At 41.2% G+C, this 27,279-nt stretch overlaps 1 protein-coding gene across 2 annotated transcripts in view; it reads left to right on the top strand.

Annotated features, from left to right (window-relative positions):
• akap7 (A-kinase anchoring protein 7) overlaps positions 1 to 27,279 on the top strand; it is a 46,478-nt gene that overhangs the window by 6,363 nt on the left and 12,836 nt on the right. Inside the window, exons 7-10 of one of the 2 annotated variants that reach the window (XM_006793085.3) lie at positions 1,931 to 2,043; positions 2,519 to 2,565; positions 3,044 to 3,144; positions 12,560 to 14,774. In XM_006793085.3, the coding sequence (XP_006793148.2) occupies positions 1,931 to 2,043; positions 2,519 to 2,565; positions 3,044 to 3,144; positions 12,560 to 12,585 (287 nt within the window). In that variant the 3' untranslated portion in view covers positions 12,586 to 14,774. Of the gene's footprint in view, positions 1 to 1,930; positions 2,044 to 2,518; positions 2,566 to 3,043; positions 3,145 to 12,559; positions 14,775 to 27,279 lie in introns of those variants that run through there. The other variant, XM_006793084.3, reaches the window with a different exon arrangement.

Raw genomic sequence — 27,279 nt, 5'->3', positions numbered from 1 at the left:
CTGAGAGCCAAAAATGTGCTACATTGGCCAAGCAAAGGCAAATCCCAGAAAGAATTCAGTGTCAGGGTTTGGTGTAATTCAGCAAAACAGAAGCTGTTTTGTTTTATACAGAGCTACAAAGGCAAAGTTTCTACATATTATTACTTTGATCTGAGAGTTTGAGGGGGATTTTATTTTATCTACGTCTCAAAAACACTGAATCAGACAGCGATGGGTTTTGGGCATGGCTGTAATTAGCTGGGGCTAACTTGCCAGAACCAGTGATTTGGGACAAGGTTATCTAACTTAAAAGAAGTGGGATGAAATGCTGATGTGAGTATATAGTGTATCACATCCTGTTATGATACAATTATCAGTAAGCTGGCACCAGATATCAATCTTCTTAGTGAAACTTGAAGCTGTTTGAAGCAGAGAACAGTACCAGGTAATACTAAATGGCGGACAGTGGGGAATGCTAACTGGAGAGCTGGTAACACTTGCATTGAAAGTAAATGGTATTGATGCACGCTGAGACCAAAGTGCAGGGAATAAATTCATATTTCACACCTTTTATGCAGGTTTTTTAATCTTTTGGTTGCATGGATGCCATGATCTGTCAAAGCAGCGTGCCACGTATCGCAGAATCGCTGTGTTGCTTGGCTGATGTTACGTCCGTGCTGGGGTTTCGCTCTTTCCTCCGCTCTCTGCTTCATCGTGTACGTCTCCTGTGCTCCTCCAGGCGAAACAGAAATGCAGACAGAGGAGAGAAAGTGACAATTAAGGTTCAAAGGAAATGCTGATGTTTCTTTGGCTGGGAAGCTTTTACTGCACTAATGTTAATGTATGTAAAAGCTTTGCTTGGATGGCTGTATTGAATTCTCAGCAGCATCACGACCTGTTCCAGGACCTCCTGGTTAAGACATTAATGAACAGGGCTTTTCTCATCTGGTTATCAAAACAAGCTGGAGAATTTGAGAGTGTGGAGGACTCTGGGGGACGAGTTGCAGGCAAGTGGAAGGATAATGCAAAAAGGCTGATATGAAAGTCATAGATCTTTGCATATTAAACAAGTTAAAGGTGTACAGTTACATTTTATGGGATGAATGGAATATTTTAATGGCCCCCCCACCGCCTGTGAATCTCTGAGTTTATAAGGCTTTCCTCATTAGTAGTAACATTAGTACCGCTACAAAGTTTTATGTTGAAACATTAAAGTTTTCACGTAGACTAAAGCTTCTTTTAAGGCCCTGCTTATGAAGCATTTAGAAAAGTTGGAAGTTTAACAAGCAGCATTCATAAAGAACGGCTCCGGTTGTTGTTTTTGCAGAAAATTACTCAAAATTCCTTATGGGAAGTGCTATAAGAAAAGGAAATATAAGACAGGAAGTCAGGCCCTCTCGTCATCTTGTCTGTACTTTCCACCACTGGTATTGATTATATACTAACCTTTCTCTCCCTGTAGAGCTCCTCATCTAAAAATACCTCTGTAGTCTGACTCTAAACACTGTTTGTCTGTATATTTGTCCTTGCAGGCTTGTCTGTGTGTTCACGCCTTTGTTCACTTATCTATCTTTATCTCAGTAGATAAATGATATTTGGGCTAAAAGCTTTTTTCCCCATCATCCGACACACATTCTCAGCCATCTGTGGCCGCTCCATTTGTCTGCTCTGTTATAGCAGTAAAAAAAATCTATAATAGGGAGTCGAGATGCTTGAGGGAAGAAATGGAGTCATGTTACTGTGCATTAGAATCCACGTCATGTTCTCTATATTTATGCATGTGTATCATTATATCAGATATCATCCTTCCTTTTAGTTTATTAAATGTGCTTGTTTTGGTTTGCTGTGAAAATGTGCTGAATTTTTTGATGTGCTTATTTTCAGTATTTAATTGAATGACTCACTGGGAGAAGGTTTATATTAAAAATAAATGTGCGCACGTCTGTTGCAGAGTTGTTGCGGAGCCGTTTTGAGGAGCAGGGGCTTCTGCAAGGAGACTGCCGAGGGTTTGAACCCCACCTCACCATTATGAAGCTGTCCAGAGCTTCAAAACTCCGATCTCAGGTTTGTGTTGTTTTTAATAAAAAGCTGCTTTTAACTACACCATCTGCACTGGTGCTTCTCCCTCCCCTTCCCCTCAGCAGCTGTTAAAATGTTGCAGTTGTAGGTAAATGTCACATTGTGGCTCCAGCAGAAACTGATAATGGGCATTAGAATTAATAACTAAGAAGAAAATTGAATTTATATCACTTTAGAGTTTGTGATGACTACTGTAAAGGTTAAGGACCAAACACCAAGAAGAGAGAGGAGATAAATAAAGAAGATATGAAAGATGGTTGAGGGTGGATGATGAGGGAAGAAGAATTATAGCATCTATCTCGTTCCCTCTGACACTTTATCTTACCTTATCCTTCCTGGTGCCTGCCGGGCGGCGTACTTGTCTTCTTCCTGTCAGTGCGTTTGTGTGCGTGCAGAAATTTCACTTTGTTTACCTCAACCTATGACTAATACGACTTCATTTCTCCTTTGTCTCTCTCAGGGTATAAAGCGTGTGGACCCGGCCCTTTACTCCAACTACACTGACAAGTAGGTACTTTGTTTCTCATACAATGAAAAATTCATAATCTGCACAGCACATTATAAGGTTTGGACTTCTTGTAAGACTCACACAGCTGCTATAGATGACACGGTGCTTGAGCATTATGGCATCTTGTAATGTTTTGACTCAGTTTTTGTGGTTTTTAAGATGCAAATTTACACAGAAACCTAGTGTACCATGTATTTAAAGCCATCTCCCTGGTGCAAAATACATTTGACATCTGATCACTGCAGCATGAGAATAGTGCAGGTAATAATCCTTTGAATTCCCAGCTTACGAGTGCTCATCCTCTCTCTCCCACCTGCCGCGTGTGAAAAAGGCTTAAATTTGGCTGTCACCCCCGCTGCTCTTTGCCATCAAGCGGCTATATGACTGACATATGCCTTTATTATCTGCTGGAGGCCTCGGTGCTCGCTGCGTCTTTATCTTCTGTCATTGTGACTGTTTTTCGTTTCATCACCACAGATTTTTTGGAGATCAGACGGTGGAGCGGGTGGATCTTTGTTCTATGTTGAAGAAGAAGCAGCAAGATGGATATTACCACACTGAAACGTCACTACAGCTCGGTTAGTGAACGCACAAACTCACACAGTTATTTTTGATGCTTGTTTTTTTTGTGTCAGAGGCAAAGCTGAACCACTGGAGGGCGCTGTCAGCTCACATGAGAGTCTCAACAATTTGGTTTTCATAGCTGTGGGTAAAATGTGCTCACAGCAACAACAGTTTGGCTTAATATTTTTGTAATTTGAGAAGTGAACTGGAGCTCAGTTTTGTTATTCATTAGAATGAGGATTTGGTGGTTTTGCTGATTTTTATCTGCCAGTATGACTGCAGTTTTTTCATTTTCTTGCTACTTGCTGTTGGTGGTGGTTTGATCAGGAGTTTTCTTTTTTATTCTAAGGGGATTTGTGTGACACCATCAAATTCAAGTACTTAGCAGAACTTAAGAGAGGCACAGTGGTCTAATCAAACACAGCAGTGTTACACAAGAGAGCTAATTTCCATTTTAGCCATTACCACCCAGCTGTGTATTAACGCCTGCCGGGTCTTTGAAAACTTGGCAGCGGTAGAGAATAATGACTCAAATTTCCTCTAAATGTAAGAAGTACTGGAAGGTTTCTGCTTTAAAAACTTAAGCAGTTTCATTACTGTGAGTGGAACATGTAAAAATGTTAGTGTGCGAAACATGAAGGGGAATGGCTCATGCTTTTAGTTCGGTTTGATGTGAATCGAGTAGAATAATTCTCGTGCCCGTTCAGCTCCTTTGTCATTGATGTCGTGCTGTTTGTTACTCTGTAGCCAGATATGATTTGACACGGCACTGTCGACTTGGGACGCTGCCAGACTGTCAGTACGTTTGTGCTCTTCTTGTCTAGCAGCTACCGGGAGCCGACAGGGAATTGTGTTTAGAGGAAAACGTGTCTTTTAAAGGATTACTTCCATCAGTTTCGTCTGTCTGGGATAAAACAAATTGCCGTGATTAGTTTGTGAGCGGCCACTTCTTGTCATGCGTCATTGAAAAACAATAGACTGATTGTCCTCACATGATGAGATGAGATTGGAGACATTTTGTTATTAAAAAGATGTTAAATTATTGTAATCATTTAATCTGCTTTTAGAAACAAAATGAAAATGTGCCCCTCGGCTCTGAAATACCAACAAAGCAACATGCTGTACTTAGATTAGCAGCACAAATGCTTCTCTCAGGGTCATTTATGGTGCTTTTCATAAAACATCCATCATGTAGTTTTAAGCTGTGACTGATTAGTGTTTCAATCTGCCAACTAAGAAGTCTTAACTTTGGAAACTCTGCTGACCTAATTAATGTGGTCTGTGGTTTAATGAAAATCACTTGTGTGATAATTAAAAACCAAAATAATCATTCAGTTAGTTTCACGGTGGGATGGAAACACTGAGTGACTTGTTTCTGTGCATTGGCCACATGTTTTTCTATTATGAGTAGGATTCACCGAGGAGCCACACCAGTGGTATCACAGTATTTAACGCCCTACAGGGTCACCTGTGATGCTTCATAATATCTGTGAGTAAATGTGAAAGGTACCCCAAGAAAGCTGGAGGAAAAGATGAATGAAATGCTGAATTTAATGACTGATGACCCTCTTTTCAAATTGAGTTGATTAAATTAGCAAATGCTGGATGCAGCTTGCAGCATAAAATATGGTTTGAGTGCTGGGTAAGAGCATAAACCACCTGGTGTCACCCACTTGTTTGTGAAGTCCTGTTTTGAAGCTTTTAGATGTTTTCACGAAAACCTGATGCGATGAGAAGAGGCAGGTCTGAGTGTGAAACCGCATGCTCTTTGGCTAACAACTTGTCAATCACAAGTTCTTATTTTGTGATTGTTGCAAACCCAAAATAATCCTTTCTGAACACAGTATTACCAGAATTTATAAAATCTTAAAAAATGATCCGACTAACTAATGAGTGACTGAGCCCATTAACTCATCAGGAAAGTGTTTACAGAAGCCGTTTGCCCGACTTCTATAGGTACAGAAGTCTTTTTGCAACCACGCAAATCAGCCCCTTTTCCTTGGTTTCACCCAGACGTTACATTCATGTTTTAAGTGTAGCAGAAAACCTAAACAGCACTGACAGAGGCGAGGCTGCCGGATACTGGCGCCACCGGGCCCTCTGACCACCACCAGTAGGCAACGGGTGAAGTGTCTTGCCCAAGGACACAACAACCGAGACTGTCCAAGCCAGGGCTCAAACCAGCAACCTTCCGATTACAAGGCGAACTCCCAACTCTTGAGCTACGATCGCCCGTAAATTATTAAATTAAAATTAATTAAATTAAAAAGCAGATAAAAGCATCAAAATTTGGGGTCCGTGCCAGATGCCATCAAGTAAAACAGGTCCGAAGTACTGAAGGAAGATTCATGGTGGATTTCATCTTCGTCTTTCAGATGAAAGGATCCACTGAATATCTCATTTCTCTTGGCTTCAAAGCAAAAAAATTACAATATTTACTTCAGTAGAAATATTTATATATTTTTATGACTCAGTCTCAGTCATGAGTCTGAAATAAAGTTTGGCTCTGAAAAGTGGCATAAACTTTAGTTAGGGTATTTAGCAGAAAGCTTTCACAAGAAAAAGCACTCCGATATGTCGTCACATCAAAATTTGTCCTACGCTTAGTTACCATGGAGTTAACAGGAGTTGTGTATACCTCAGTCTCACACACACAAGCACTTCCTAAGTCTCGCTGTCAAGTATCTGCAGTAATTGCTGTGTATGCGTGAGTGTGTGTGTGAGTGAGAGAGCTGTCAGTGTAACTAGGCTGTCACAATGTTTTGTGGATCACTGAGCTGTCTGTGAGAGACAAAGAGCGACTGTGTGTGTGTGTGTGTGTGTGTGTGTGTGTGTGTGTGGGAGTGAGAAACAGTCGAGGGGAGGGGGGTGTTTACCTCACACTTCACATCATCAAAAAGCTTGTGTTTTTTGTCAAGTGTTTTTCCAAAACGGCGCTTATTTAAAATGTATGAAAATGGGGGGAAAATATTGCATCCATTGCTCTGATGTTACCATGCAGCCTGCACACTGAATGTTACAGTGAGGAGAGTTTAAATATGATGTGATACTGCTCGCTGTGTGTGAGCAAAATACTAGGAAAGGCAGGATTTAAGTGGATGAGTCCCTCAAGCTTAGAGGTTACGTAAGCTTTAAACCGAGACTATGTAAACTTTAAGAGAAAAACAAAATAGTCCTCGTTCAAAATAAGAACTACAACAACTCAGCTGACATATCGGAGTGATGTTTTGTACTGTGCAAAGTCTCGCGGTCTCACTGCCGCCATTCAACAAGCCTTTAATAATGAAAATAGTGACCTACAAACAACTGCAACAAAAAGAGATGGGAGCCCCGGCTAAAACACACAGAAGAAGACCATGAACCAACCTCAGAGCGGGCTGGCGGATTCAAGCTTCTCCCCTAAACTACTTTTAGTCCATCAGGACTAATACACAACACTAAACACTTGATACACAAACTGTAAAAGCCACATAAAGATAAAGCCACTGCTGATGGAGGTGAGGGAGGAGTAAATTGCGACCAAGACGCCAAATGCTGACCACCATGCTCGTCCTTGTCTGGGTTTTGGAACCCAACTTTGTGAACACAGTAACTTAAGAACAAGGGAACTTAGGGTTTTCAAATTGATGCCATACGTGCATCTACTAGAAATCTCTGACGAGTTCGAATCTCACTTACCTCAATATCAAAAACAAGTTCTGAGGTTTTCTGAAAATGTTGTAAATGCGGTAACTCAAGGTAGCACTGGTGTCTGTCAGTATTCTTTTAAATGTGTTGTATATTTGTGACAGCTGTTAACGTCGTCACCTAACTAAACACCCTAACTCATGGAGGAAAACCCACTTTATGACTCAGAATTCACTCATTGGAATTATACGTGCAGACAGAACAATGCTGACCATAATCACAGCTTCACCAACACGAGACAGAAATCTGACATGAGACCTGAGCATATTTTTAGATCGCTATAACTGGGCTACTTGTTGCAACACTGAGAGCAAGATAAGAGTCTATACCGCAAAAGTCCTCTCCTCTGAGCCATCGATAGTGTTTGATTTTATTCTGTATGAAACCAGGATGGATGGATGCCCTCCAAAGCACACTGTGCTTTTTTATGTTTAGAAACAGAGTTTCTTCATTTTCCCACAAACCACTCAAACACACCAACAAACCGATACTTTTTTCTTTCATCTTGCAGCCAGCCATGCTACAACAGCAGCATTAAGAGCAGAAATGTTGTGTATGATGGATCTACTTATACCGGTGCACAACAATGGCAGAATTGAAGCAGTTAAGAAAAACAAACTATTCATCTTCCCAAACACCTGTGGTTTAAGAGTGACCGGCATCCGCACGAACACTTGAAATCTTTAAAGCAACGAACACATGATGAGCAGCGTGTGTCATCACTCTCTCTGTAGGAGAGCAATTATTCAGCCAGCACACCTGCTGCTGTCTTATGGCTCAACGGAGACGACGATGCAGCGGGAATAGACTTGGCACTTCAACCGTATTTCAAATGGGAAATCGCTAAAAACGTGGCTAATTTAAAGTGGAGCTTTATCGCATACTGTTAGTTTTCATTAAGGCCTCGTACTTGCTTACAAAATATTGCATAAAATATCATAATGCGTTGCAGTTGATAGCAGTAGTTTGGTGTCTATTGCTATTGATTATAGCGTCCGATGAACTGGTCGGGCTTGTTCTCCTCTACATCAGTGTTTCTCACGGGATCATGTCGAGGGTCAGCGAAGCATCTGACTAATACATACAGCAGGGGAAATGATTATTTGATCCCCTGCTGAATTTACAAAGAGATGAACAGTCTCGGTTTAATTTTAATGGAAAGACAGAATATCAACTAAAAATCCAGAAAAACCCTAACGCATTCAAGTTATAAATTGATTGGTAAAAAACATAAAAACCAGAATTATTCAGGCTCTCATTCTGTTTTTTTTTTCACACAGTGGTCAGAGTCTGTATGTGTATATCTTAATCCCATAATCCACACTACAACATAATCCACAGAGCTCATTGAATGTAATCTAAAAGGGCATCTTTTTATGTTTGAGGAAGCAAGACTGTACAGAGTGCAAGAACAAAGAGTGAAGGGGGGGATTTTTGTTGCCTGTTGTAATGTTCTTAAGTTGTATACTTTTATGTTTTCGGTAGAGATCAGTTTGGCGTGGCGGTTACAGTTTAGTAGTACAGGTCCTGAAGCAAGCAGGGATTTCATGCAACAGGGAGCAACTGGTTTGTGTTTGCAGTGTTGCCAAAGAAGCCGATAGTGCCTAACATATACAGCAAAGTGAAGTGCAAACAGTGAGGCTCACACCACATAGTTAAAAATAAGAAAAACTATGTTATTTGCTTTTAACTCACCTGCACAAGAAAAAATTATTTCATCAATCAATACAGGAAATAGTTAAAAAGATACTATGTAGAGTTTGTGTTGCAGATGTAATATAAAACATGTTTATCTGACTTATTTTGTTCTGTGGAGGCCAGAGAATAAATGGAAAAGCTGTTTGTGCACTTTTGTTTGGACAGGTGCTGAAAGTTCAGCACGAAGACGCCAAAAAACACTTGAGTCTCTTCTCGTTCTCTTTCCACTCGCTGGCCTGTTGGAATGTGACATAAATTTAAGCCACGGAGTCAAAACAATGAAAGAAGTCTGTGTGCGTGTGTTGAAAAGTGTCCTCATCACTCATGTCACTACAAAATGTGCCTGGAACATTTAAACTGTTATACTTATCCTGTTTTTTTTAAATCCCCCCCTTAGAAGTAGAACAGTTTCCCATTAGTATGTAGTTACAGCCAAGGGAAATCGAGCCTATAATAAAAGCAGCCTTACATAGGAGATGGTCAGTGTATTATTTCCAGTCTGTGTCTGTGGAGGTAGAATAATACGTCTAGGTCAACTCGGGACCTTTTGGTATTTACAGTATTCACACCTACAGCTTTATGTACAGACACCCAAATAAATGGGTGTAAATGCTTATTAACAGGCATGCACAGACTAGAAGTGCTCAGCAGCACTGTGGGACTGCGTGCACATGGACTCAAGAAGGTGCTTTGTTGCTCTCTGACCCTTTGGTATTTTGTTAAGATAAGGTTACTCACTTCTGCACAGACTGTGCTGCATGTTTTCTTTCTTCTATGAAGTAACTCTTTGGCAGTGCTCGTTTTCCGCTCAGCAGCTCCACAGACTGATGACGCGGTTTTGTTAATTTGAGTGTAAGTGGGCTAATTTCTCTCTGGAGAAATATTGAATCGGGGGTTTACAATATTTAAAGGATGAAAATTGAGCTGTAAAGAGTTTAACGGCATTCAGGGGCCGCTGAAGTTTTGAACATTTAAGAGTTTTGTAAAAAAAAAAAAAAAAAAAAAAAAAAAAAAGATCGATGGTTTCGTTGGATGGATTATTAATTATTAATTTTTTTTCTTTTTACTCCTCTGGTTTGTAGAAGCCACAAGGACGGGTAGGTCCGCTGAATCTTATCTGCCTTGCATTTGTTGAAAGACACATGCCAAACATTCGAGTGCAGGGACCATGGAAAAATGCTTTTTTTGGAATTACTTCGGTAATGGTTCATTGTTTGTTGACACTAAGCAGATAATTTAGATTTTTCTCCCCTTATTTCTCATCTTTTGTTACAAGATGCGTTTTCATGGCTGTCGCTACTGTTTTAAAAGCAGTGATCAGTGTCCTCATTCGACTGTAAGCACAACAATTTTGGGTACGCTAGGGAAATAAAACAGTAAAAACAAACAAGCCTTAATTATACTAAAGGCTCTCACTGTTAATGCTTAAAGCTTCCCGTGTGGTAATATTGGCACATCCGCCTGGCTCTGTTTCTAATAATTGATTTAATTTAATATAGACTACCTCTCTTCCTGTACACGCCTCCTCCTCTGTAATTCCTTGTAAGAAGGGAAGATATGAGTGTCTGTTATACTGGAGCATCTGTGTAAGGCCTTCGATTTAGTGCTATATAGCGCCATCTCATAAAACAGAGGTATTGCCAATTTTGGTGTGACCAGCATAATTTATACTTAAGTAACTCTGGATGTGCTTACAAGGGAGGAAAACATAATTGTACAAAAATAAAAATGTAAACAATTTTCATGTAATCATAAATGTCTTGGGCAGTTTCTGCTTCAAGTTTTTTTTCTTCTTGTGCACTTTTCACTGCTTTCAGAGCCACTTTTAAATCGCAACCTGGAAATCTTTTTATAACTACTTACATGAACATTTGTAGAGCACACTTTAGGATCCTTTCACACCCGGAGTTTTTAGTCCCTTTCAAATTGAGCTCTGGTTCATTTGAGCAGATGTGAGCACTCGTGCTCACCAAAAGAACAGCACCAAGACCATGTACTCCAAGGCGATCCAACCTTAATCTGAAACAGCTACCAGGGGTTTGTTGCAAGACTGAGCTAAGAAAAACTTTCCATAGTCATGTGTGCTGTGTATTCTGGGATGTGGCAAGGGACTATAGTACACTATAATTTAAGTATACACAGTATACTTCTTAATAGTACACAACTTAGCATCTTCTTCCTCTATTTATTTTTGTTGCTCCCGCCTCAGACACATCTGGCCAATAAGCCGATTGAACATTCACACATTGTTTGTAGTCACGCCTTTAGGTTCGCGTGGAGGTCACTTGGATTTTTCTCTGTGAAAAGAAACCAAGTCACGGGGAAAAGCTACAAGTTTCCAAACTTATCAACTGATTCGGACCAGAGTAAGCAAACTATTGGTGTGAAACTTCTCCTTCAAGCTGACCTGATTTTTGTGTGGCAAAGTGGGTCTCTGGCTTTGACCCAGCATGTTTCAGTTGAGGTCCACAGTTCAATCGCAGTCAATCCAGCGACACCAAGTTGTGCCACAATTTAAGTTGTGCACTGTTAATTTGTTCCCTAGGATGAAAATGTCTTGAAGCATGTAAACCTTGCAGTGAGAACCTAGAAGAATACCATCGACTCGACAGATTTATCTCTCGTCAAGTTCCCCTGAAATAAAAATCCAGTTAAAGGATCACCAGTTTGACACACCGGAGAAAAACGACTATTAATCAAAGAGGAAGTTTAAAGGCAGCGAACGAGATTCCCACAGAACTGACTAAAAATAGCAGCAATGCTGAAGCTGAACCATAGGGACTACTGAGGTTGACCTTGAAGGGGAGTTCAGCCCGATTTAAATCAGGAATTGTACACAGTCAGATTACACAATATTAGTCCAATGATCGCAGAACAGTAAAACAGATGCTTGTTTTATTGCATGCTGTGTTACTACTAGAAGTAAACTATAAGACAACTGTCCATCATCTGGGAACAACGTCATTTTCTCAGCTAGTCTGACAAATTCTGCAGTGTGTCATAATCCCGACGAATACCATGAGAATATGTTGACGAGGAAGAGCGTGGACGTTGACAGTGCTGCCATGATTAACACCCCCTTCACAATCACCTTTGTCCTTCATGCACGCTATGAAAATGCCAAGCTGTCGTATGAAGGATTAGGGTCTAGTCTTGTCTCATGGCCAAGTAGCAGTTTCTTGACTCTCACTGCTGTATATCACATCTTAAAAGAAATATCATGATGATCCTGGAATTACACATTATCCCAGATAACAAGGCTCCAGCATCAAGCAGGCCCTGCCAGGAATTTTTCAGATGTTAAAAAAGAACGGTAAAGCTTATGCGCGGCACACAGTTATGTTATCTCAGGTCGACATCTGAATCTGTAGGGAGCGCAGCAAACTATAAGCACCTGACAATTTGCAGTAGTGAACACTAAGGGGACAGCAGGTGTGTTGGAGCAAGATAAAGGAGATGAGAATAGAGAAGGAGAAAGGAGCAAATAATCCGGCCGAATAGATGGGAGGATGGAAGCACAGCAGAAAGAGATTGAAAAGGAGAGAGAGCAAGAAATAAGTAAGATTAATCGAGAACGATAAATGAGTGCGGGAAGAGAATGGAAAGGCGGAGGAGAGGAGGAACGGGCTTGCACAATCAGTAGAATTAAATAGATTGTGCGGATGGAAAGGGCAGATAGGTTGGCCAGACAGATGGTGAGAGAAAATTGGAGATGTGAGTGAAGATGACATTAAACAGACAACCGAATTGAAGCTTGATTTAAAAGGCGAGGTGGAGGAGGCTCGGTCGAGCTAAGGAGACACTGCAATGACAAGAGGGACTGGCAAAAGATGGACGACTGGGTAGTGGCTTTTTAAAAAAAATTAAAAGAATGCTTTTTAATCAGAGTTTAGCATCAAGTCAATTAAATGTCTCGGATACAAATCTACTTAATCAAGTTGGAGAAACAGGAACAGAATTGGTTTTACAGGTGGAGGGCACTGATAATTTTTTTTCCTTTCTCATCTTTTCTGACTGTTTTTCGCCTGTTTTGCTTTTGGCTAGGGTCAGTGTCACTACTGGTAGCATGAGGTGATCCCGGGACGCTGCAGAGGCTGTAAAGGTAATCAATCTCCTCCAGGATGACACATCATTACTCCAGAAGCATGGAGTCTCAAGAGCATGGAGAAGTGCCAGAACAGTTAGAGGACACAGTTAGTTGAGGAGAACTGGACAAGGCTGTCAAAAGTTCTTAACCCATCAACGGGACCAGTATCTGCTCCTTTGTGCAAGGAGGAACAGGCTGAGCGCTGCTAGAACTACAAAATGATCTCCAGCAGGACACTGGTGGGAATCTCTCTGACCAGACAATCAGAAACAGACTTCATGAGGGTGGACTGATGTCTGAATGCTCTCTAGTGAGCCTGGCTGTGTCAAGCCCGTTTGCCACAGAATACCAGACCTGGCAGGTCGACCACTGGCGTCCTGTGCTTTTCACAAATGAGAGGAGGTTCACGCTGAGCACATGTGACAGACGAGAAAGCGTTTGGAGACTGTAACATCGTTCAGCATCACCGGTTTGGTGGTGGGTCAGTGATGGTCTGGTGAAGCATGTCCATGTAGAGATGCACATTCCTCCAGAGACTAGGCAACGGCACCCTGCCTGCCATTAGGTATCAGGATGAAATCCTTGGGCCTTCTGTCAGACTCTAACCTGGCTTCATCTTGGTGCTCTACAATGTCTGGCTTTAGTTGGCAAGAATATATAGGTAGTTCCTGGAGAATGAAGGAATTGATACCACTGATTGCAATAGAAAAACCTCTGGGACATGATGTTTGATTCAATCCAACAACACCAGGCTGCTGATCTCTTCATATGCATGTGAAATATTCAAGATTAAAATACAAAAGAGAATTTTGTTACTTACCTAGATATTACCATAATACTTACCATAATTTCTGTCTTTCTGATGCATATCCAATTGCCAGAATCATGTTACTTTGGGGGGAAAAACATTACCAAAATGACATTTGCAAACAGCCTGAGGGTTTCACATAGTAGTATTGTATGTTTGAGTGAAAGAAGCTCCACCAGCCTGTGAATGAGTAAATACAGATCCCAGCTCAATGGACAGTTTGTTTATTGGAGTGTGAGTGAACGCTGATGGAGCGACCACGTGAAAAATGCTACTTTACATTAGTTTCGCCAAATTGATTCAACACAACAAACAATTGAACATGATAACAAGGCCCGTGTGTGGAGAGGGACGTGCTACTTTAGACGAGCAAACAAGCTACATTATAGCAGCCAAAGTAAAGTGAATTTATGTGGTGTTTTCTGTCTAAATAAAACAGACAATTAGAAAAACCTCATCTGTCGGCACTGTGGAAAGACCACTAAAAAGCCCATTTGGTTTTGTGTTCAGTCTTGGCTGAAATGTGCAATGCAGATGAGTAATCCTTTTTTCCTTTTTAGGTTGATAAGTAGTTTGAGTTTTTATGGTAAAAATCCTACTTCATGGCGACCGCGCCAGGAGAGCAGTAATCTGTAAATCTGCACCTCTGTGCTGAATAGATCTCATCTTCTTTGCAGTGAAAGATGATTTATAATTTACCTTCCCGTAGCTTTAGTTTACCTTAGCAGCAATAAGATAACTTTCAGTTTGTTCATAGTGAATAGATGGAGAGGCGTTGGTTTGATTTGCGTATTTGAAATGCCAAATTATGTGACCAAATGTTTATAGTAATGCTACATAAGTAAGTATTGGTTGATTTTATTGAAATGCCAGGTGTGTTACACAGTCTTACATAACTGTGGGCACTTGTATAGATAATCACACAGCATTGATAACAACAGGCTCTCAGTAGGGCTCGGTTATCTAAAGTATGCAGTTGTCTTGTTTGCTTTGTGTGCATAACCTGTCTTGTGACAAAGTGCTGAGGCACCATGAGTTCAGATCAGCTAAACAAAGTCCACACTGTGTCTTTTTCTTTTCTTTTTTTAGCTATCGCTGTGTGTGCACTGTGAGGCTTAAATAGAAGAGTACTTAAGATACCTCCAATTACTGCTGTGTTAATTTGTAACCCAACTGTTTTTATGGTTTAACATGCGGAGAATAAATGTGTTCTTCTGGGATAAAACATCCTCACATCGCTTTTTGTTTGCATAAGTAACCCTGTGGCTAACCCTGAACATCTGACACTAAAAAGCCCAAAATCAATACCAAGCGTTGCGTGTACACATACTGTATTGTTATGGTGTAACTGATACTCAATAGAAATCGAGGCAAATCAATGAGAACACCTCCTCACAGCTCCGAGTGTGTTTGTGTGAAACGTGGCAGCTGTGAGCTGAATTCTTCAGTTAGAGAAAGGGCTCCACTGTCTACTGACGCAGCTGAGCTCAGCTTATAAAGCTCCACAATGCACATGGTTTACATATATATATGTGTGTACCCTTAGCCCTTGTGTGTAATCCACCATTAATGCTGGAGGGTAGAGGTGTACTTTTAAGCAGACCCACATGAACACTTGCAGCTAGAAAAACGCGTCCCTGGAACTGGTGGAGAGTAATTTATTACTCAAGGGCCAATCCGCAGAGCTTCTGAAGGGAGCTGTTGAGGACACTTGAATGCATCCTTATGTTTTTATGTGTCGTGTGTGTAATCACTCTCCTTCTTCAATCCTCATTGTTTCACACAGTCGTCTGCGTAGCAGCAAAGTGCTTCCAACAAAGACGGCTAGAAATTTTAGCTTAACACTTGTTTGCCTGTAATATGACTTTGCTTTTGTTGGGGGTTTTTTTTTGCCATATTGATGAATATGGAAGCCACAGCCGTGCAGACCGACAGAGCAGTTGGTGAGGCCCTGGCAGCCTCCGGTTGCTGGAGAAAAATGTTTATAGATTTTCATGGTCACCTGTAGTTTCCATGGAAGATGCGCACGTGATTTCAAACACTTACTAACTAACCACAGAGTGGTATTGCAACTTGAAAACATGCAAGGGGAGGTGTTGGTGTTTGACCCATCCAGTTGAGACCTTAAGTTTAGGGAGAATGAGGCTCCTCACTCACCTGATTTAAATTTGTCTTATGTACCCCTGAAAATAGACTCCTTGTGCACCTCTGGATGGTTTCTGGGTCTGCAGTGCACGCTGAATCTGTCTCCTTATTTAAAAAAAAACCCAACTCTTTAACTTTAATTTCATTTTGGAGTATAGGGTGAAGTTGTAGAGAGGAAAATCTGGCAGGTGAAGCTGGTGGTGAACAAGGATTGTGTTGGCAAGGCTTAAAAGATACATAACACACGTGCTGGCACACAGCACAGATCATGCAGCGTGATACTCATGCTCCTGGTTGTAATCTTACCTTGATTACAGCTGTTTGGTCTCTGCCTTATACCTAGAGGCCCAGTTCTCATCACCATCCTCATATAAAATTGATTCTTGCTTCTCTACTTTTTGCAGATTGCATGTTGGCTTGCAGAGCTAGAAAGTGGGATATACATACGTGGATATAATTTCTTCAGCAGCCCATCGTTTTGATTTAGGTGTGAGTTTCCACAGAGAAAGTGTTACAGGGATCATGCGCGTCCATATTTTGTGTTTTGTGCCCTGAGAAGAACTTCATTAAAACAGGCACAATCTGATGGTCTGTTTTGACTCTGTTGGCCATTATCATAATCCATTTTCACAGATGGATGAAGCAAAACATTTTCTTTCCTTTGCTGGAATAGTTGCAATGCCTGTTACACCGAGCTCCATCTGCGATCCTTCTTTGAGGTCAGTGCCTTTGAATGTAGGACCTCACGCTTACCTGAGAGAGGAGCAGGACCATCTGCATTTTTAGGCACCATAATGCACATTACATCATCGCTGTCGAGCAGCTTTTTATAAATATTGAAAAACCTGCTGACATCATTGAGCTGGATTAAGCCAAGGCCAAGAGATGTGCTCGTTAAAGATAAGCACAAGAAACCAATCGATTCACAGACGATACTTTTCACTTATCACTCCTAACAGATGTCACGGCACATAAATCTGCATGCACCTCAGTTCAATACATTTTTCAGTACAGAAGAAACAGGAAATGTATACATAGTAATGTAAAAATGATGTTTTTACCATTTATAAGGAATATAAATGTTAATAAGTGTCTGAAAGGCCAAAAGTCTTAACCATAATAGCATGGAAATGCTGGCATAGGAAAGAAATAGAAAAAGAAATCTCAATAGTACACGTAATAGTACATCTTCTTCAGTTAAAGAGTTACTGTCAGTGATGAAACACTACCTAAGTTAGTTTACATTTCTTCAGTATTGAACAGCAGAAATTCAAACTTTTTAAAATTATGACAAATTGCAAAATGCTTAGCAGCGTCTCTAATAAAACCTCTGTAACTTTGCTGCACTTCAGCAGCATCAGGTAATGTTCATATGCCGAGTCATGTTTTCTTCCGTTTTTGTTCTACTGCAGAATATTTTTAAGGTTATCTGCTATAAAAAGCCAGGCCAGGAAAATCTCCTTCATGTTTTTCTGTGTTTTATCCTCAGTTACTTTGATACGAAGGCATCTGCTGTGATGCTTACACCTCTGATGAAGTCTCACAAGTGTCAGTACTGGTAAATGATCAGAATTGTAATATTTCTGACTGTCTTAGGCAAAATTTACCAGATTCAAATCTAATTGAATTGAATCGAATCGGGACCTCGTGAATCGGAATCGGAATCGAATCGATTCTAGAAATCAGTGACAATACCCAGCCCTACATGTGAGCACAAAAGTAGCCTAAGAAGTGGTTTCCTTTGTAATTTTGACTGCCTGACACACCAGTTTAACAGAAATGTAGATCATTCTTGTAACTCTTCAGGAACTACACAGTATTGTGTAATAAAATATAAAATTGGAAAATATTTTGTGTCGTGGGTCTAGCCCTAGTCATCCTCATGTGGATTCGGTCTGGCTGTACTCGGTGATGTGCTTTAACCTCAAATGGTGAAACGTTTGTTGTTTCCACTGTTAGCAGGATCAGTTTTCCTGCATCATTTACAAAGAACTGTGCTTTTTAGTTTTTAGGCGCTAACACTGCTCTCGCTGTCAGACATGCCTGCCAGTATGGCTCAGCCCTATCTGCTAACTGTATTTCCAGTAATTGACATGCTTATTTCCAATTTAATTTATATCCAGGTTGGATAATGATCGATTGCATCTCTAATAATAAGGAGTAGTCTATGTCGTCTAGAGCGCATTTACCTGATTTTGCAAATAATAACAAAAAAATTAAGACAACTGTCACCAGACAACAAACAAAATAAAGCAAATATTTACCTGCAAAAATTGAGAAACCATGACAAACTTTTTTTCCAAACCCTTTTTGGTTTAGCATTTGAAAATCACTTATTGCCAACTAACTTGCTGTAAAGATGTTAAAAAGAAGACATTAACAGCTCAGCACCCCCAGCTCATTGAGATCCAGGGTGTAAATGCCACACTGAATTACTAGTCATTACATCTGAACGACTGCAACCTTCACAATAAGAGAGTGGATATATATAGGAAGCTGATGATAATCTCCTTATGTGCCTTTCCTTGACCCTCATCTTGGGACGTCGGTGTTTAGCCCGGACTATTGTTTTAGTCATAATCCACACTTGAGTCCAGAATTTTTACTTTTTTTTTATCTGTAATTTATGTTATCCTCTTTATTTCACCACGTCCTAATGCCATTCCAGACCTCATAAATTACACAGATAAACCCAGTAGCAGGCTGCAGCTGCCGGCTGTTCAGCAATCATTATTCAAGCTACAGTGACGAGAGGAGGCGGAGCTTGTAGGCACCCGACCCCTCCACACACACACACACAAACACAGAGTGATGTCCGCCGTCTCCTCATACGCGCTGCTCCCTTTTCCACATCCGAAGGCTTGCTCAGTGTCGTCTCACTGAAGCCTGCTCATACGTGCAGCCCTCCTCCTCTGTCCTCATGTAGTTTCACACACATGCACTCTTTATCTTACTCATGCACGCCCCTCCCCTGCTTTGCTCACTTCAAACCAAAATCACTCTTTATTCGTTCTGTCTTTTTGTCTCCTACACATGCACCGTCCAGCTCTCCCATTCTCTTCTCTTTCTCTCTCCTCCCTCTTTCCCTATCTCTCTCCCTCTCTCTGATACACGCCCCCCTCCTCCCTGTGTTAGTGCAAAGTAGAGCAAGAGCAAGGAATCACTCGTTCATTTTTTTCCAGCGTCTGCTGTGTTTCTCTGTCTTCTTCGGGCTGCGCGGACGGAGAGGGAGGGTTTTTTGGGGGGTTTTCTTGTTTGGTTGCTTTCATCCTCACTGGGTTTGTCTGCCCTTTGAGAGGGGAGGAGAACAAGTGACACAGAGGGCAAGACGGGAGGAGAAGCGGGGCTCTCCCTCCATCCATCAGGCTTAGAACAAGGGGCTGAGGAAAAAGAGGGGTAACAGCAGGGCGAGGGGAACAGGAGGAGAGGGAAGGAGGCGCCATGGGTCAACTGTGCTGCTTCCCTTTCTCCCAAGCCGAGGAGAAAATCAGTAAGTGCCTCCTGCTCCTGTCTCCATGCGTGGGTGTGTGTTGTTGGAGAAACCAATCGGATTGATACTCAGCGGTGCTGCTTTTTTGGAAAAGACTGCATGTGTGCAGTGTAGGAAGATACTGCACATCATATATGTGTGTGTGTGCGCAGTGCTTTGTGTCAGCTGAGTGTGTGCGCACAGCTACATACATGTCAGTGTGTGACCTACACATGGACAAGGAGTGTCTGTGAGAGAGCAGCACCATGTCACAGCATTTGTGTGCAGATTCGTGTTGTGTATGTTTGAGCGTTTGTAGACGAGTGGTCCTATTTCAGCTGTGTAATTCTGTGTCATCGGTGTGTAATTAATCAGTGGCCGAGCAGAGCCACAAAGCAGTGACAGCTTCAGATGAAACACTTTGTGAATAGGGAGTGCAAAACGTGTCTGTAGAAAGCTGCTCTGTGGCTTTTCATTAGTGTTTGTTTGGCTGTTTGTTTTCGGCATCGCTGCTTCTGATAAGCAGGTCCTTAATTTCTTGTGCATGTGCATTATTTTGCACACGAGCCAAACAAAACGGGGCTAAACTGTGACTACTACTTACTACTCCACCTCTATGATATTACATAGCAGTGGTCTTTCACAAATATAAAGTTATTAAATAAATAAGCAAAGGAGCTTTTTGCTTTTGTGGTTGCCTATAAGTTTCTATTTCTATTTCTTATTTAATCGTATAAAATATATTTAATACCTATGAGTATGTTCTTTTATTAACTTTTGCTGCTTTGCTTTAATATAATGGACTGTAAGATAAAGATCCTGTCACACTGACGCACTTTTCCAATAATGCTCCTTGAAGTTAGATCTACTCATCCCCCTTCACAGCTGTTCTAAAATATTTTATTACTCTATGGTTTTTATTTGATTGTTTTAAACTCGATGCCCGCTGTTTCACTGAAACTCTCGGTCTGCGGTCAGCGTATCAGCTGGCCGAGCTACAATTTTGGGCATAATTGGCTCCGATTTGTTGCTTTGCCACAATGTCATCGTCATATGTGGCACGTCTTAAAACTCAGATTCAAGTTGGGCACAAAGAAAGTTTCGACCTTTTAGCAGACAAATACGAAAACGCTCATCTCACAGTCAAGCTCTGCAAGTCACGCTGCGCAGTGAAGGTCAAATATCCGACTGAGGGGAACAATAAGCAAAACGCTTTTCGAGTGGAGGGAGGGGCGGATGTAAAATAACATGTAAATGCCTCTTGGGTTATCATTCTGCATTTGTTTAATCGTCATGTGCCATGGATTGGCCTGTTAACGCGTCTTCTGGAAGATGTTTTTTTGTTCTTCGAGCACCAACTGTTATCTAATGCACGGGGTCGTTGCACAATATGTGCGGTCGGTTAAAGGAAAATTCAAATGAATAAATAGTTAAAGTCGGGGGACAAATTTTCCACTAAGTGACAGCGACAAAAAGAGGCTGCTCTTCATCAGCTTACATGAAATTAAATGAGCTCCAGAGGATAATTATGGGAGCAGTTTTGTGGTTTGATTGTAGCCTTCCCTCTCATTGTTCTGCAGCAGCTGTATTGTTAGTTAATTTGGGTTTTGCATGAATGTGCAGCGTAGTTTTTGGTGCTGCTGCATGTCATAGGACAAGAATTACAATTATTACTCTCTTCCTCCAATATTATCAAAACACACACACAATCTGTTGTGGAGGGTCATAGCATGTCACAACATTTAACGCTACATCAAAGAGTAGTGTTAAAAGTCAATACATCTCGTCTTAAACTGAATGCACACATGCTGCCACATATAGATTTGCTCTAGTTAAAGGAGGGTTTCAGTCAGTGTGAGGGTTTCTCTTTTCTCTTCGGTAAAATTGGATTTGTTTGTCTCAGTCCCAGTAATGAAATGAGAGTCGGTAAATTGAAATTGATCTAATGTAGATACTAATAGGAAAGCTAGTCTCTGTGTGAGGCTACGCTTACGTAGAAGGTAGATGATGCTTTCTACGACCTGTCAGTTAGATTAATAATTAAACAGAGATACAAAGTAATACAATCGTCCACTGATTTATGGTCAGTTAAGGGTATGTTTGTGTGTGCAGGCCTTACATGAGATGTTGATCGTGCTGATCATGAGGTCATAAAGACAGACTTTGACACCAGCTGAAATGGCTCGTCTGCAGAAGGTGTGTGTGTGTGTGTGTGTGTGTGTGTGTGTGTGTGTGTGTGTGGGTGTGTTTTCTTTTTTCGTAAGGGCAGAAATATTAAACTGGGCTGAGTGTGTTCTCCCCTCCTTCTCTCTGTTTTCTCCCCGATGTGTCTCTTTGCTCTTTCCCCCGCTTGCAGCTGCATTGCTATAAACAGTCGAGCCACTGTGCCCTACTTCTGTGTGGAGAGAGAAGGATAGAGAAAAGGAAAGAGCGGCGCAGGGAATGAAAACTAATGAGGGAGAAAGGAGGGATTGGGCTTTAAGAGAAATGGGAATATTGAGACAAAGACAGAGGCAAGTAGAGGGAGCCAACGCACACACACACATACACAACAAATATGTGTGTGTATGTGTGTGTGTGTGTGTTCTGTAGGTCAGATGCTACCCCTGTGATGTGGTGACAGTTGCCCCTCGTGAGCGCAACAAGACACATGCGTACTTGTGTTCCTGCTGTGTATCTGTGTGTGAATAAAACACTGACCAACAAGACAGGGTGTCACACGGTGGTGTTGGCTGTCACTGCTGGTGAAACTTAGAAAATTGAAACAGTGGAATTAATTTATAGCCATTTTTTTGTCATACTCATTAAAATGCCATATGAGAGCTAGATGTGTTCTTACAGTTGTTATTTAGTTGAGTATTAATGAGCACGTGGATTTCCTGGGGATGTTGGAGCTCTGTGCAAGGACGAGTTGTGAAAAATGTAATCGAAACCCAATCCTGGACTTGATCAGCAATAATAATCAGGTATGATGTGGTGTTTAAATGATGCTCGGCTCAAAGTGTTACAAGAAACCATGTCCCACACCGCCACCACTATCCTCGGCCATTGATACAACGTGGGATGGATCTGTTCTTTCACGTTGTTTACACCCAATTTGGACGCCAGTATCTAAATGTTACAGCAGAACTGAAGACTCCTCAAATCAGGCAACATATTTCCAATCATCTGTTGTCCAGTTCTGGTGAGCCTGTGTGAATTATACCCTCAGTTTCCTGTTGTTAATTGACAGGAGTGCCATCCAGTCTGGTCTTCTGTTGCTGTAGCTTATCTGCTTCAACATTCAATGTGTTATGCATTTATGTGTGCTCTTCTATAGCTTGGTCGTAACAGGTGGTTATTTGATTTGCGGCGTTAAAAACAGATGCAGTTAGGTTGTTTTGCATTGTTTGAAGCTGACAGCTGGTTGCTTGCAGAGTTTCCAGGCTCCAGTTGACTAGTGTTGACCCTCGACTACGAAGTCACACGTCAGTCAACAGTATCCTGGGCTCTCATTGGTAGTCGCTTTAATCTCTCACCTGATAGTTCAGAAACATTTATCTCAGGTCCACTCACTCTGTGTTGCCAGTGTTTTTTCACCCATGGTCCACTGAAGTCAGGGAATGTCATTCACTTTGTATGATCACTAGTCATCGTTTTCAGTGTCTAATAGCTTCACTGTTGCCTCAGCTCAACACAATCTGGCCATTCTCCTCTGACTTCTTGACATCAACAAGCCATTTTCACCCAGACAACCTGCTGCTCATTGGATCCTTTCTATTTTTCAGAAAATTATCTGTAAACTCTAGAGATGGTTGTGTGGGGAAATATCAGCAGTTTCTAAAATACTCAGAAACTGTTGTGCAGCTGTTGTTGGTGCCAACAACCATGCCGCATTCAAACTTACTTAAACCAGCTTTCTTAACACTCATGTCCTTTCAGTGCAGTTAATTTGTACCCATATCTTAGATTCTTTTCTTCTTCTAACAGTCTGGTAAAGGTAAACTTTATTCCTGACACAGCATGCTTGGGACAAGCTATCAACAGTCACACAGCCTCTATATGGATATCTGTGTTAGCTTTTCACCTGCATGATCTGTAACTAAAGAGCAGAAATGACCTTGATCGGACATCTTTCCCTGTCGCATGGGTTTGCACAACTGTGACATAAATATCCAGCTGTGTTTGTATTTGTGAGATGTGCTGATGAAGTCAGCAGGGACCACGTGCGGAAGAGGGGAAGCAAGTCGACAACAAAGAGAAACACATAAAGGGAAGAGATGGATGCAGCGCTGCTCATTTCACCTCTTTCCTCCCAGCCACTCCTCTGTGCTAAGATATCTTCTTTTATTCTGGCGCCTCTCTGGTTTCACTCGTCCTTGTTGTATGGAAACATCAGGAAATGAAAGGATTTCTGAAATGATTACCCATCAGATGGGCTCAAGTGTTTATAGACGAAACAATCTGACTGAACTAACAACATACAGGAAGCTGTAATTGATCAGACACACTCGGTAAGTGAAAAAGTAGGGAAACTCTCGAATTTAGTAACATCTCCTTTAGGAGCAACAGTCACCTTTCAAAGCAGCCCAAAATCACCATGCTCCTTCCACCATGCCTCGCAGTTGGGGTAGGATGTTTGTGTTGGTCTGCTTTGACGTCTCTTCAACCGCAGACGTTCGACTTTTGTCTCGTGTGTCCACATAAAACGCTACTCCAAGAGTTTTGTGGAGCACTGAAATCATCTTTCACAAACTTAAAATATGCTGCAGATTTGGTTTTTGGGAACCAGCCTTCCTCTAACACCATTCAGTGTTTTCCTTATGATAGACACATGAACACGACTTTAGGAATTTGTTGATCTGTGCACGTTTTGGTGTTACCCATGGGTTTGGGGGTTTTGTTTGGTTTTGTTTCTAACTTGTCATCATTACATGTCTTGCTTTTTATGTGATCCAAGCCAGATGTCAACTCTAAAGAAGATTGTCAACAGTCTTAAGTTGTTTTGTTTTTTTTGCATGGTTCACACCAAACAGCCTTTTTATTTTTGTAAAGAAAATAAGTGTGTGATTAACTGGATTTTGTGTGTTTTTATTTATAAAACCCACATTTAAAGTTTCCTCTCCTAAATTGAAGATGTTTTATGTTTGTCTTTGATCAAACCACATTGGATTAGTAATCAGATCAGAAGTTTTGCTAATGCCAAAGCACTCAAAAACCTTTCTCTGTACTACTAACACTGAAATATTCCCATTCTTTCATGACCTGTAAGTGTGTTTTTATAAGAGTGGACCTGACAGCCCATGTCACTGAGCAGAAAAGGCCATTTCTGAGTGCTGTCTGCCTTTTCCTCATGTCCTGATACTAAGGAGTGAGTCACATTGGGTTTAAATTACACCACACATGGCCCAAAGAATGGCCTGGGGGCCCTGGGGACTAAGCTTTTGTTACATGAAGACAACCCACTGTCTGCTTTTTTAAGGTGCAATCAATACGTGATGTTCACTTCTTCAGTGCCTTTTCCCCATCAGTGCTTGATTGTGACAGGATTGCAGCCAGCGTCTGTGTTTGTGCAGACTCTGTTTAAGCGCAATTTGTTTTAGAACCGGACCAGACTGTCTCCAGCCGTTATAAAGATCTCCAGCACACACTAAAGCCAAATTAGATACAGTGTAAGTAATAAACCAGTTTACTATCATTGCTTACTGGTGAGGTGTGGAAATGAGCAAACAGACTATGATGTGTTGTTCTGTCACACCAGAGTAAAAGACCGAAACATATCAAATCAAAATGCAGTGGGATTTTTTTTTCCCGTGCTTGTTTTCCATTCACACTAAAAGACCGGGCTGTTTGATGCACAGTCAAACTGAGTTCACAGACGCCGATCATGCCCGGCTCCGCAGCTTTAATGTCTGCTTCCAGTGTCAAACCCACAGGCCGAGTCTTAAAAGATCACGTGCCACTTTTTTTTTCTTAAGTTGATGAAAGCAACGCTGAAACTGTTATCTTTATTCATTGTCGGTCACATGGCTCAATGAAGGCAGCGCTGGTCTTTTGGGCTAGATATCATTGCTCACTGGATCTGCTGACATTTCTCGCAGCTCATCAGTCGGATTTATATTTTTGGACCAGATAAAAATGGCTCAACACAAGTAGAAGATGGACACTTTGGTTTTGTTGCTGCAGTATTTACATTTACTTATTCAGTCAAACTTTCGCATATTAATCAGCCTTTCTTCCTGCATGATGTTCATTTAACTGATTTCCTCTCACTGAGTTTGTGATAATCATTTTTATAAAAAAAAACTACGGTAATTGTTGGAACCACTGCTGCCTAAAAAAATTGAAAACGTACTTTGTTCAAGTATTATTGGACTGCTTCAGTATTAAAGCTGCCACGTTTTCAAAATGTTTGAAAAAATTGGAACTACAGCGTAGGTTGTTGAAATATTTGCAGTTATAGTCCCACAGAGTAATGCTACCCCACTTTACTAAATTTGTTGTTATTATTGGTGATTATTGGTGCCATCTATGAGTCCGCAGCACTTTGTTTCCGTGTGTAATTTTGCAGTCAGCATGGCTTTGGCTCGCTACCAGCCGTGTCCATTTTTAGTTCATTAGCTCAGTTTGCTGAGCGGCGTGGAAATCAGGAAGCTTCCCTCTTTTCAAGTTTATTGAGAGAAACTTGAAATTAACAATCACACTTTTACACTGATCACACTTTATGTATCACCATTGGGTTTTTTTTTTTTTATCTCATTATTTTGTATTTAGAATGATATGAAAGCAGATTAGTGGGTCCCTCCTTGTGTCTCATTTTATTTTAGCCATTAAAATTGTCTTCACTGCGCTGGTTGAGTTGCACACATCTGGGCACCAACACCCTGCTGTATCCCATTGCTCTGGCACGGCGAAGAGATGGTCAGAAACGTAATTAGTTTCTTGTGTTGCAAGATTCATAAAGTAGTGGAAAATTAAGCCACGTTACAGCTGCAGAATTTTCCTCGGTGATAAAACTTTGAATTTTCTTTTCAAAGCCATTTCTGGCAGGTTTATTGATCTGAATTAATGCAGATAAGCAAATGTTTAATCAGGCGGATTAATACTGCGTCCTGCATGTTTTTAGGGAGCGCATTTTTTTGCTTTTTGAGAGGCTAATAATCTAACCTGGTGCTTAATAATAAATGATCCGTGGACAGCTCATCCTCATAAAGTGTATACCAGGATACGGGCTGCTGAGAATCAGGCATAAATGTGCTGCACTCTGCTGCAGTCAGAATCAAGTATGGAAAACTTTCTGGTATATTTCTCTGCAAACTGTCAGTGCTCTATACCCCAACCCACCCCTCCACAGCCTACAAAACCCCGCCGGCCTCTTCTTTTTCAACCTCAGCTTTCTCTCTTCGTCTTTGTCCTCAAATGCACCGAGTTCATTTTTTTCCCCTGCTTTTTCTCATTTCAAGCTCCATCGTATTGCGCAGATATTGTTACCCTCTGCTTCCTAAAGTCACGTACTGAAGAAGACGCTTTTACATTCAGTCTCTTCTACATTATTAGACTACTATGAAATTCTTCTGTTTTCCCAGTTGTTTGCGGATGCTGAGGTCAAAGCACGCACTCATGATACAGCAAGCCTTCCTCTAGGGCCCGAACACGCTCCTCTCCTCCTCCTTTTTATTTACCCATTCCTTTCATCCTCCTTCTGCAGATATGCTCCATTGATGTTCTGCTCAAACCCCTGCGAGAGCTTTCAAAAATGATCAGCTCATTCAAAGTAAAAAGAGTGTATTTATGACAGCAGATTTTTAGATAGTTAGCAAACACAATCCAGTAAATTAGATTCAATTTAATGCAATTATTAAGGATCATTTTAGATACTACAGCTAGTTCCTGTGCACGGTTTTGCATCATCAGTAGCTGCCGTTATCTGGTACGTTTAATTTCCGGTTTGGACTCAGGAGATTATCCATCCATCCAAGAGGTGATATTTTCAAGGGAAATTGACCAGGTTTCAACAGAATCCTGCAAATGGTTCTCTTGAAGAAGAGGCTGTTAAAACCAAGATGAATAAGTAGGGGAGGTTGTGTAAGAGAATTTGCAGTAATGGTGTTTAACAGTCCCTTCAAAGGGCAACATATATTACAGTGGAGTGGTGACTTCGAGCAGACACACACTGCCACTTGACGTTGCACAGACTCAAAGCTGACAGTGTACGGTCAAAATCCTAAACATAGCGTCTGCACACCAAGAACCTTTCAACCTTTGCCTCTCGAAGC

Source organism: Neolamprologus brichardi, chromosome 15, assembly GCF_056152115.1.
Source record: "Neolamprologus brichardi isolate AB-2024 chromosome 15, ASM5615211v1, whole genome shotgun sequence".
NCBI lineage: Eukaryota > Metazoa > Chordata > Actinopteri > Cichliformes > Cichlidae > Neolamprologus > Neolamprologus brichardi.
This window is presented reverse-complemented; position numbering and strand designations above follow the sequence as displayed.